Source organism: Rhinopithecus roxellana, chromosome 14 (assembly GCF_007565055.1).
Source record: "Rhinopithecus roxellana isolate Shanxi Qingling chromosome 14, ASM756505v1, whole genome shotgun sequence".
NCBI lineage: Eukaryota > Metazoa > Chordata > Mammalia > Primates > Cercopithecidae > Rhinopithecus > Rhinopithecus roxellana.
This window is the reverse complement of record NC_044562.1, coordinates 95230078-95243034: the sequence shown is the minus strand read 5'-3', so window position 1 is coordinate 95243034 and position 12957 is coordinate 95230078. Positions and strand designations below refer to the sequence as shown.

General features: G+C 41.3%; 1 protein-coding gene across 6 annotated transcripts in view; it reads left to right on the top strand.

The window, feature by feature from the left end:
- The window catches only part of PLEKHM3 (pleckstrin homology domain containing M3), a 205510-nt gene that overhangs the window by 182047 nt on the left and 10506 nt on the right, over window positions 1-12957 (top strand). Inside the window, exon 9 of one of the 6 annotated variants that reach the window (XM_030916443.1) lies at window positions 744-946. The exons of the other annotated variants lie outside the window; for them this stretch is intronic. Within the exon in view, the coding sequence (XP_030772303.1) occupies window positions 744-753 (10 nt within the window). The 3' untranslated portion in view covers window positions 754-946. Of the gene's footprint in view, window positions 1-743; window positions 947-12957 lie in introns of those variants that run through there. 6 annotated transcript variants of the gene reach the window in all.

Genomic DNA, 12957 nt, shown 5'->3' with positions numbered 1-12957 from the left:
TCCTTGATTGAGAATAAGAAGGAAGGGCTCTAACTTTTAAGAATTACAAATCAGAAGATTAGCCTGACACTACTCTACAATTTAAGGGAAAACAATGAATATAAAAGCAAAAAAAGTCACATACATTCACAAAATGACCCAGGATTTAATTTTTTTTTTAATCCTTAAATTGCCTCCTATGTAGCTTTCTTTCTGACATCTTTACACATCCCTAATCTTCTCTCGTTATTAAGATCCCTTTCCTAATGCTGCTAAGAAGACAGTCCTGCTTTCTACATTTCTGCGAAGATGCTATTTCTGAATCTTAAAATGCTTCGAGATTACAAGTACATAAACACTTCATCTTAAAAACCCTCAGTGTGCATTTTTAACATGGGACTTACAAAATAAACCAACTGTGATAAATCAGTTCCATCATTTCTGTCCTGTCCATTTGGCTTTCATGAGTTTTTCGTATGACATGTAACTCATCCTTTTAGGGTTTTCACTATGAAGAACATTGCACTTAAAGACTTTATGACCTTTATGCCACTTGGCACTGTATTTAAATGTGAGTATTCTATGAGAAGATTCTACTGAAACTGATTTTAGTATCCTCCATCTGGTAGGCATTTTCTATGGTTTGAATATGGTTTGTCCCCAGAAGAACTTGTTGAAGCTTGGTCCCCAGTGTAGAGGTGTTGGGAGGTGGTGCCTTTAAGAGGTGATGAGGTCGTTAACGTGGATTAATCTCTTTCTGACAGGAGTGGATGAGTTCTGGAGGGAATGGGTTAGTTCGGTGACGGGGTTGTTAGAAAGCAAGTTGCCTCCTGTGTTTGGTCCTTTTCCGCATGTCTGCTTCTCCTGCCACTTCCCTGCCGTTTGTGACGCAGCTCGAGGCCTCACCAAAAGCTGAGCAGATGCCAGTGCCATGTTTCCCAGACCTCCCAGCCTCCAGAATCAGGAGCCAAATAAACTTTAAAAATAAATTTTCCCTGTCTCAGGTATTCTGTTTTACCAACAAGAAATGGACTAAGCATTACATAAATACTTACTGTTTGGTTTAAGCTTGCCTAAGTATATATGCATTCATAAGAACACTGACAATGTTTTTTAAATAAACTAATTAGTTAAGGGAATATAAAATACCTCCAAAGATAGAGGAGCATAACACAAGTCTGAGGTAACACTGCAGCTTTCTATATAAGGTTGAAGCAATTGACGTACCATTTAAGGTGTTTCTCTGGTGACAGCACAAGCCTGCCCTGGTCAGTAACATTCGCTGACACCAGGGAAGGCATCAGAGGAGGTGTTCTTCTGTGTTCGCAGGGCATCGGCAGCTCCGTGGTTACTCTTCCAAAAAGGGTTGTTTTTTAAAGCGTTGGAATTCAGAGGTGTAGACTGAGCATTGCTTGCCAGTTTTTCTTTATGCACAAGTAATTGAACACTCCATCCCCTCCTCCAAGAAATAATGGTGGCACACAGGGCATTGAACTTATTAACACCAAATTCTTACCCGCTTACCACTTGAGTTAGCATACTCTACTACTACATCTAGTCTGTACACCTTTTTTTTTTTTTTTTTTTTTTTTTGAGACAGAGTCTCGCTCCATGGCCCAGGCTGGAGTGCAGTGGCATGATCTCGGCTCACTGCAACCTCCACCTCCCAGGTTCAAGCAGTTCTCCTGCCTTAGCCCCCTGAGTAGCTGGGATTACAAGTGGGCACATCCATGCCTGGCTAGTTTTTGTATTTTTAGTACAGACAGAGTTTCGCCATGTTGGCCAGGCTGGTCTCAAGCTCCCGGCCTCCAGTGATCTGCCCGCCTCGGCCCCCCAAAGTGCTGGGATTGCAGGCATGAGCCACCACCCCCAGCCAGTCTGCACACATTTAAAAAATATTTTCTACATCAGTCTTGAGAACAAACATCAGCCTCATGGAGAAGTGCACAGCAGATGAGCTTCTAAACAGGGTTTATCTGCTTTTTCATTTTTAAAATATGTTTTGTCAGGTAGTCTTACCAAAAAAGAAGGCCTCCCATGAACCTTAGTCCAAGCCCCATTGCTTTCATCCATCTGGCCAGACTTCAGAAATGTCCAGGTTGTCCTGAAGAACATGGAGACTCCTCCCAACACGCTCGACGCTTTGAATTGGTCTTTGTCATTTTCCGTTTCACTGCAATCCATACCACCCTGCTTCTGAGGACCTAAACTTGTTGGGGCATGGACTTTGTTCTTTGCCTTGGCACTTTCTTCCCTTCTTTAAGGCTCATGTACACATGAAGCTTCAAATGCCTAATTGTACTCAAACCTTTTAAAGCCTTGTTTAAAAAGAGGAATCTGCTTTATTGTAAAATGTAGAACTACTTCTTCCCATAGATGATGCTGAGATGCCTAATTGTTCTCAGCACAGCTTGAACAATCAATCCATCAAGAGCTGTGTTTTCTGTTGCCCTGTTACCCGTAGATTTGCCCCTGGGCACAGTGCATGGAGAAGGCTCCAGGGAGGCTGAATGTGGAGATGGTTTTGCCTAAAGTTGTCACATACGTGCCAAAAAAACCATCAAGCCCCAGATGTGTCAGTAACCTTACAAAGACTTTCATTTTTCTGAGGAACCAGTTGTAGTTTGTCACTTTTTGAAAGAGACTTTCATGTTAAGTGTTTAGGCAAGAATTTTTTGGTGGGGAAGGGGTGGAGACAGAGGCAGGTGGAACAAAACTCCTGAGGAGAAGGGGAGAGAAGCACTGCCCACAAGCTGGGCTTTCCCCATGGCTTCCTATTTGCTCGGCCTTCGTTTTTGTGAGTCCTTGCACAAACAGACTGAATACCTGGATTATGCCCTCATCTGGACTCAAATACACATACATTACATACCCTTTTCTGCCTAATCAGCCTGACACATTCCTTTGTTGGTAAATGGTTCCAAAACAAACACTGTCAGGGCACCTAATTAGCAGGTTTGTGGGCTGCGCTTGGCAGTCTTGTTACATCCTGTTCAACAATAGAGAACAACAGCCTTGGCTAGGCCGGGCTTCAGGGAGGGAGCAGCTTCCCCCAAAGTATATGCCATTTTTTAATGATATTTCCTTTCTGTGGCATTTCTTGGGAAGCAGCCACTCAGTGAGTATTGCAGTGAGGTGTGGGATCCTAGAAGCAGCTAAAGGAAACTTGTGCTCCTCTGTAGAGTACCTTTTCAGAGGAGCTGTTTGTTTCTAATCGTTCTTTTCTTTCTCTGGAATTGAAGAGGAACTTTCTCGGTGGTTCTCTAATACAAATGGTGGAGGACCAGACTCCCGCTTGTGTTTTAGAATTATAAACTAACAGAGATAGAAGGGACTGTGGGGACCCTTTAGACATTTTGGAGGTGGGAAACTTGAAGCCCAGACAGCTCACGTGTCTTGTGCATGGCAGAGGCAGGGTGATGACTCCCCAGATGGAATTTGACCCTTCTTCAGCTCTGACTGCCCACTTCTAAATGTGTTTATTGTGTCAATGACAGTTTTCTTTAATGAAAATGCTTCAGCACAATGCTAGTTTTTCTGGATTTTAAACTTTGGTCAAAGAGTAACTTGGTAAATAACATTTCACCTTGGCCTGGTGGCTTCTGTATTCACACATCAAAATGTTTCAGAATGTCTGCTAACATAGCTGAGACTTTTGTGAAACCCTCAGGGCTGATCTGGCCCTTTATGCCATTAAGCCACTTGATAAATATGGTGCTTTTATAAACACAGTCCTAGCTGCTGAAGCCACCATTGTGTTTTGAGGCCATCTGGTCACTTGAATAGATGGCTGTCACCTAGACACATTTCTTACCAAGCTTCTAGTTAGGTGTCTGGTTAATATTGTGTTGATCATCTTAGCTTTGTGCATTTCAGGCAGCTTAATTTTTTTGCTGTTCATCGTTTAACTCATTTCAAGTTTCTAACTATAAAATTAGTTGATATTTATTATAGAAAATTTGAAAAGTACACAAAATTAAAGAAAATATTCTCGGCCGGGCGCGGTGGCTCAAGCCTGTAATCCCAGCACTTTGGGAGGCCGAGACGGGCCGATCACGAGGTCAGGAGATCGAGACCATCCTGGCCAACACAATGAAACCCCGTCTCTACTAAAAATACAAAAAACTAGCCAAGCGAGGTGGCGGGCGCCTGTAGTCCCAGCTACTTGGGAGGCTGAGGCAGGAGAATGGCGTGAACCTGGGAGGCGGAGCTTACAGTGAGCTGAGATCCGGCCACTGCACTCCAGCCCGGGCGACAGAGCAAGACTCCATCTCAAAAAAAAAAAAAAAAAGGAAAATATTCTCCATTATTTCTCCATTTTTTCTACACATCTGTATTTTTAAATGAAGTTGGAATCATATTGAATATACAATTTTATATCCAGCATTTTTTATCGCATTGTATCAGAACCAGAAAAATAGTCACATTTAATCTATAAACATATTAATGGATACTTTTAAAGGAAAAATACTTTTTTTTTTCTTCTTTGAGACAGGATCTAGCTCTGTCATCCAGGCTGGAATGCAGTGGCACAATCTTGGCTTGCTGCAACCTCTGCCTCCCAGGCTCAAACGATCCTCTCACCTCAGCCTGCTGAGTAGCTGGGGCTACAGGTGCTCTCCACCATGCCCAGATAATTTTTGTATTTTTTTGTAGAGATGGGTTTTCACCATGTTGCCCAGGGTGGAGGAAAAAAATTTTAATTGGCTCTAAAATCATTAAGATCCATCGAATAAACACAGGCACGCCAGTCCATAAAAAGATCACTGGGCCGGGCGCAGTGGCTCATGCCTGTAATCCCAGCACTTTGGGAGGCCAAGGCAGGTGGATCATGAGGTCAGGAGTTCAAGACCAGCCTAGCCAATATGGTGAAACCCCATCTCCACTAAAAATACAAAAAGTAGCTGGGTGTGGTGGCGGGTACCTGTAATCCCAGCTACCTGGGAGGCTGAGGCAGAGAACTGCTTGAACCCGGGAGGCGGAGGTTGCAGTGAGCCGAGATCGCACCACTGCATTCCAGTCTGGGTGACAGAGCAAGACTCCATCTCAAAAAAAAAAAAAAGGTCACTGGAATAGGAACAAAGAAGTCTCGATGTCATTCCTAGCCACTAACTTGTTGTGTGACCTTTGACAAGCCACCACTCCTCTGGACCTTCATAGCCGGCATATGGCACTGTTTTAAGCTTTTATTGACAAAAGGAGTAAGATCTTTGCTTCTGCTCCATTGCTCAGCATTTTGTATTTGTGTTTGATAGTTTGTCATGATGTTTTCAGTAAAGTTGGCTGATTTTTTTTCTATTTACTGAAAGGGATTTAGATACAAATCCAAATTGCAATTCAGTCCACCGTTTTGAAATAATGTAAGCACCGTGAGGAAATAGACTTTTTATATTTTACTCACTGCTCCATCTAAGACAACACTTAGTAACTGCTCAATAAATAATTCATGAATGGAGTGTTTGCTTTATTCTGTAATTTTAACTATAATCTGTAGTTATTAACATATTTTCTTTTAAATGGCTTTTAAAGTGATTTCAGGAAATTCATTATTTAAGTAGGCATTACCAAGATATGTGACTTTGTTGAGTGATGGCTAACATTCTTATCATATGTTCGAGACAGATGTGTTTTACTGGGTCAATGGAGACTTTAATGTCAGGAGAGAGATGGTGTAAAAAATGTGAACTTTGCTAAGCTACTCAGATAATTTCATTTTCAAAACATCTTTTAGGGCAGTTCTTAGCATGTGCTTTTTCTTCCCCATGGGACTGTAAATAAGTAACCTGAACACACAATAGGGAAGAGAAGGAGTATTTACCTTTCCAAACAAAATGTGTTGACTTTTCGGACTGAGCAGTATGTTCTGAAATGAACTGTTCTATGCTTTAGAATTACAAAGGATACAATAGTATCTTGGTTTTGTCAATATATGTTTGTTATTTTTGAGACTTCTTTCATACAACTAATTATAGGAGTACAAATAGTAATACCTCATTAAATGTGTCTTTCAAAAAAATCTTTTTTAAGTATCTAATATATATTATCACACCTTTACTAAGCCCCTGCAGAATTCTGAATATTTAAACCACTCAACAATGCTACCTCAGGAAACATCTTCACAACTATCTAGAGCTACCATTAATAATTATCTTTTCAGCTCCTGATGCTTTCAGGGCACTTAAAATAGAGAGAAAGGTGCAGCCCGTGTTAACTCTGTGTACAAAGTTATACCAGAGCGTAGAACCTTTGTAGAGCCGGGGGAGCTTAGCAGTGTTCTGCCCATGTCTCCCACCTCCTTGGAAGCCAGAATCCCCCTCCAAACCACACCTGGAGCTACTGGAAGATTCAGGCTGCTGAATCCTTTCTGCCCTACCCTCTTGTCACTGCAGTAGTGCTGAAATCTGGGGAACCCACAAACCAACCGGAGGGGGTAAAGGATTCTGCCCCCTACCTTTAACTAGTCTCACTGATGGTGGTGGTTGATGTGTAGTTGGGATCATCACCACTACATTTAATGGAGAGAATTTTGTAGCCTTTTGATGAGAAAACAAGGGAAGATAGCATTAAAAAGTAATTCATATGACAAATAAATGTGTGAATTGTTATTTTATAAAACCAATAGCATTATAGAGTACACAAATAATGAACCTGGTTCAAAGACTGCCTTGGAAATATTGGAAGCCACTAACTTGAACTGATTTAACTTAGACTGAAAGATCTAGTTTGGCTCTGAGAATTGGGAGGTTGAAGTTTTCTTTTCTTTTCTTTTCTTTTTTTTTTTTTTGAGACAGGGTTTTACTCTGTTGCCCAGACTTGAGTGCAGTGGCACTGTCAGGACTCACTGCAACCTCCACCTCCCAGGCTTAGGTGACCCTCCAGCCTCAGCCTCCCAGGTAACTGGGACTACAGATGCACGCCACCATGCTTGGTTAATTTATCTGTGGAGACAAGATCTCAATATGTTGCTCAGACTGGTCTCCAACTCCTGGGCTCAAGCAATCCTCCTGCCCTGGCCTCCCAAATTGCTGGGATTACAGGCATGAGCCACCACTCCCGCCCCAAATTCCACGTTTTTTTCTAGAAAGTGAATCTTTGATGGTGGAGAGAAAGGAAATTTAAATGAAAAGACTGGGGAAAAAGCAATTTATATCAATGATTGGAAAGAAAATCTTCAAACTCTATAGATTGCAAAGAGACAAGCAAATTTCCCTTGGTAGCAGAAGACACAGGAGTCGGGGAGGGAGCATGGCATGGAATGAGCTCAGAGGCCTGAGGTAACAACCTCTTGGGCGGAGCGTGGTTTTCCTGCAGTGCTTGAAATAAGCACCAGCTCAGGGGCTTAGGGACAGAAATGATGTGAATGTCAAAGCAGCAAGTAAAATGACTTTTCCCTTCCTCTGGCTTCCCTAAAAGCACATTTAAGATATACTGTTTAAAAGTGAAAGATCTAGTTAGGGGGACTTTAATACTTACAAAGTACCTACAAGCAGTACTCGAGTCTCCTTCTCCCGGGCTAACCCCCCCCCAATTAGTTTCTTACCTCACTTTTTCTCAGAGAGGGGTCTGGGGAGTTTGCTCAGGCAGGCTGCTACCCAAAGACAATGAAAAGGAAAAGCCCCTGGTGCAGTGGCTCAACACTTTGGGAGGTCAGCACTTTCGGAGGCCAAAGGAGGCCAACACTTTGTGAGGCTGAGACAGGCGGATCACTTGAGCCTAGGAGTTTGAGACCAGCCTGGGCAACATGGCGAGACCCCATCTCTCCAAAAAATACAAAAATGAGCCAGCTGTGGTGGTGTGCACCTGTAGCTTCAGCTACGCTGGTAGCTGGGGCGGGAGGGAAGATCGCTTGAGCCCAGGAGGCGGAGGTTGCCGTGAGCCGTGATCGCACCACTGCACTCCAGCCTGGGTGATGGAATGGGGCCATATCTCAATAAAACAGAAAAAACTTAGTTCTTACTTAGCACAGCTGGATGTTTCAGCCTAAGTTAGAAGCTCAAATTGGCCTCCCAATGTGACTGCTGCTCCCTTTGAGAGATTCCTTTGCTGAAATACTGCTATTTAGCCTTCTCTATCATATTTCTGTTTTATGAGTATGTGTGGTGTTGAAAAAAATAAGGTTTTCAGTGACTTCTTACATATCAGCTTATGGCTTGTGCCTGCAGCAGAACTGTTCTTATTATTGTGACTATCGGTTCCATCCAACATTTACCAATACGCAGAATGGAAGCAAAAGTTCCAATGAATGTTCTCACTAAATGAAAGGGACTGCTAAAATATGCTTTGCTGTTCGGGCCTTCCCTCCTTCCCTCCTTCAATGTTAATATATATCAGGCTGAAAGCATTATTGCAGTATTTTTCCAAGGTAATACATGTTTGGTTCATGCAAAGTAGAGTAATTTTAATTATTAAAAGTTTATATATTATTAAACAATTGAACCATGTTTGCTAATTTTATAAACATATAAACAACCAGTCTAATTAGTTTAACCCACCAAACTTGTACCTTTATCCTTATATAAAAATGAAAAGCATCTGAGATTTTCAGAAAGTCCAATATCTAAAGCCAAGATTAATTCTTAACTACCTGAGGTGTTTATTATACAGGTGCATCTCATTTTAAATAAACCTTATAAATAAAACTATAATATAAAGATCGGGGCAGTAAACTTCCCTAGTATATTTAATATACAATTATATAGAATTTGACTTCTCGAAGTTTTATGTACATGGAGACTTTCTATCAGGTATAAAAATGTATTGTCAAACAATATAATGGGAATAAGGATACAAAGATCACTAGAACAAGAGTCAAAAAGATTCAGAAAGTATGGAAATAGACCCAAGTAATATGGGAATTTAATACATGATAAAGGTGGCATAGCAAATTGGTGGAACAAAAAAATGTATTATTCCGGCCGGGCGCGGTGGTTCAAGCCTGTAATCCCAGCACTTTGGGAGGCCGAGAGGGGCGGATCACGAGGTCAGGAGATCGAGACCATCCTGGCTAACACGGTGAAACCCCATCTCTACTAAAAAATACAAAAAACTAGCCACGTGAGGTGGTGGGCGCCTGTAGTCCCAGCTACTCAGGAGGCTGAGGCAGGAGAATGGCGTAAACCCGGGAGGCGGAGCTTGCAGTGAGCTGAGATCCGGCCACTGCACTCCAGCCTGGGTGACAGCGAGACTCCGTCTCAAAAAAAAAAAAACAATGTATTATTCCATAAAAGGAATTGGGAACTAATTAGCCATTTGGAAAAAGAAAAATAATGCTGCCCATACTCCTTACATCAAGATAAATTCTAGGTGGATCAAAGATTTTAATGTAAAAATAAATGAAGCCCACAAAATACTAGAAATATACTAGAAAGAAACGGTGGTGAATATGTGTGTGTGTGTGTGTGTGTGTGTGTGTGTGTGTGTGTGTGTGTGTATACTTTTTTTTTTTTTGAGATGGAGTCTCGCTCTGTCACCCAGGCTGGAGTGCAATGGCACAATCTTGGCTCACTGCAACCTCCGCCTCCCAGGTTGAAGCCATTCTCGTGCCTCAGCCTCCCAAGTAGCTGGGATCACAAGCGCGCGTCACCACGCCTGGCTAATTTTTGTATTTTTAGTAGAGACGGGGTTTCACCATGTTGGTGAGGCTGGTCTCAAAATCCTGACCTCGTGATCCACCCACCTCAGCCTCCGAAAGGGCTGGGATTACAGGTGTGAGCCACTACGCCCGGCCTATTATTTTTAAAATATTAAAGTGTGAAAGGACTTTCTAAGCCATGGAAGCAAAATGCTTTTAAATACATAAAAAGTTGTCCGGGTGCCTGTAATCCTAGCACTTTGGGAAGCCAAAGCAGGTGGATCACTTGAGGTCAGGAGTTTGAGACCTGCCTGGCCAACATGGTGAAACCCTGTCTTTACTAAAAATACAAAAATTAGCCAGGCATGGTGGCGCACACCTGTAATCCCAGCTACCTGAGAGGCTGAGACATGAGAATCACTTGAACTTGGGAGGCGGAGATTGCAGTGAGCGGAGATCACACTACTGCACTCCAGCCTGAGCAACAGAGACTCTGTCTCAAAAAAAAAAAAAAAAAAACATAAAAAGTATTAAATGCTTAAAATTCTATAGGTAAAGACAAACATAAACAGGAAACTTGGAGAAATAATTTCAACACATGATGAAGTATTGATTTCCTTAATATGAAAGATATATTTAAAAATTAATAAAATAGCCGGGTGCGGTGGCTCATGCCTATAATCCCAGCACTTTGGGAGTCCGAGGTGGGCGGATCACAAGGTCAGTAGATCAAGACCATCCTGGCTAACATGGTGAAACCCCGTCTCCACTAAAAATAAAAATGAAAAATCAGCTGGGTGTGGTGGCAGGCGCCTGTAGTCCCAGCTACTCGGGGAGGGTGAGACAGGAGAATTGCTTGAACCTGGGAGGCGGAGGTTGCAGTGAGCCGAGATCGCTCCATTGCACTCCAGCTTGGGTGACAGAGCGAGACTCGGTCTCAAAAATAAATAAATAAATAAAGAATAAAAATTTGTAAAATATCAATAGAAAATGGGCAGAGAACATGAACCAATTTACTGAAAGAATATGCAAATGGCCAAAAACTGCATGAACAACTCTATATTATAATTAAAGCAAAATTAGATTTTAACCTATTATGAGAAAGTATTAATAGATATGAAATGTAAAGTCCTATGTAAAAATAATAGTTGGCTGGGCATGGTGGCTCACACCTGTTATCACAACACTTGGGGAGGCCAAGGCAGGAGATCCACTGAAGCCAGGAATTTGAGCCTAGCCTGGGCAATATAGCAGAAACTTGTCTCTGCAAAAACAATGTTTTCTTTAATTAGCCAGTCGTAGGGGCACACACTTGTAGTCCTAGCTATTAATACTTGGGAGGCTGAGGTGGGAGGACCCCTTGAGTCCAGCAGTTCGAGGCTGCAGTGAACTATGATCACACTTGCACTCCAGCCTGGGCAACAGAGCAAGACCCTGTCTCTAAAACAAAAAACAAAACCCACATTAGTTAATATCATCTCCTATTTTCATTTTGCAAAGTTCATATTTTTTGTTTTAAATATATTATATGACAAATAAGAGTCCTGCTGTCCTTACCAATGGTTAACTTAGAAGTGTAGTTCTCAAACTTTTGTGTTCATCAGAATTCCAAGGAGGACTTGTTAAAACACAGATTGCTGGGCCCCACCCCAGAGTTTATGATTCACTAAGTCTAGAGGGAGACCCAATAATTAGCCTTTATTTTATTTATTTATTTAGAGACAGGGTCTCACTCTGTTGCCCAGGCTGGAATGCAGTGGCACCATCACGGCTCACTGCAGCCTCGACCTCCCAGTCTCAAGCAATCTTCCCACCTCAGCCTCCCCAGGAGCTGGTACCACAGGTGTGCACTACCATACCCAGCTAATTTTTTTCTATTTTTGTAGAGATGGGATCTCCCTATGTTGCCCAGGTCTTGAACTCCTTTCTAACATGTTCTCTAGTGATGCTGGCTTGGCTGCATCACATTTGGTCCAGGGACCACACTTTCAGCACAACCAGCCTAAAATAAATTGAGTATTAGAAAATTATGGTTACCATCTTTTAAGAGCATTGTCTTAGAGAGACAAATAGAATAATCTAAAGTAATGGCAAAACAGTTTAGCTCTTTTATTTAAATGCCTTTCTCCTAAATTTACGTCAGTAACCAGTTACTTATTCCTAAGCAACTAATCATGCTGCTCATGAAAAGAAATAATAATGTAACAGGAAGATACGCACCCAAGACTCTGAATGGGACTCTATTATTTCTTTTTAAAAGACTTACCTCAAAAAATTGCCAGGTAAATGTTTCAATTTTACATTAAAAAGGTAGATTGATAAATCATGAGAAGTTCATATATAAACCAAGATCATTTGTTTGAATCTGCATTGGCCTAATAATCTCATATTCACTCCCTTCATCTTAGATGTAGCAAGACAATTCTAAACACCCCTTGGGCTCTTAGGCATTTTAAACCACTTTAGGAATTTCTATAGAAAACCATTTCTCCTGTTTATAGTTCTCTATGATATAGTCTAACTTTTTCCCAGAAATGGTTGAAAATGTTTAAATCCTCCATCAGTTCCTTTACTTTGTCTAATATTAAACAGATTTGCCTAAATACCAAGGTGGGTATTTGTTTCTTGAGAATTATATTAATTACCAGATGAACCTTAAAATAAAAACTTAGAAGCATCAGAAATATTCATTTTCCCTATCCCAAGAAAACTATTTCATCAAGGTGAAATCTATTATAATTTTATACGCATTGTTAGAATATAACTGAGAAGTTCGGTCACCATCCACAAATTAGCAAGAAGCACTCATTAAGCATTTGCACAAAGGATGACAGTGAGTTAACGTCCCCAGTAAGGTAGCAAAATTAACAAATGAATTAATTAACCCTTATTTACATTCTATTTTAAAGCCAAGATTTAAGTAAAGCTTTTGTCAAAGTTATTTAGCTGAACTTGGTTTACAAACTAAAAGTGCAAATGCTTTGTGGGCTGCCATCAGGGAAAGCCTCTCCTTAATTAACTCTGGGGCTTAAAGTGTAGATAAAAAGATCATTGTAGGACATACCAATTGTTCTTCCCGGATTTGGGTCTTAGCAGGTATTTGGGCATGTGTTGAGTAACTTAAAGGACCAAGTTGCTAGTAACAGAAATGGGGCCACATTCACGAAAACACTAGAATCAAGTAGGCTTACTAGCTCTGGAACCAGATAAACCTCCAGTTATTATATTATATTATATTATATTATATTATATTATATTATATTATATCTATTATTTTCTTACTGACTGACTTAATAAAAATGGAAGAACTCGAGGCTGAGCATTGCTCACGCCTGTAATCCCAGCACTTTGGGAGGCCAAGGCGGGCGGATCACCTGAGGTCAGGAGTTTGAGACCAGCCTGACCAA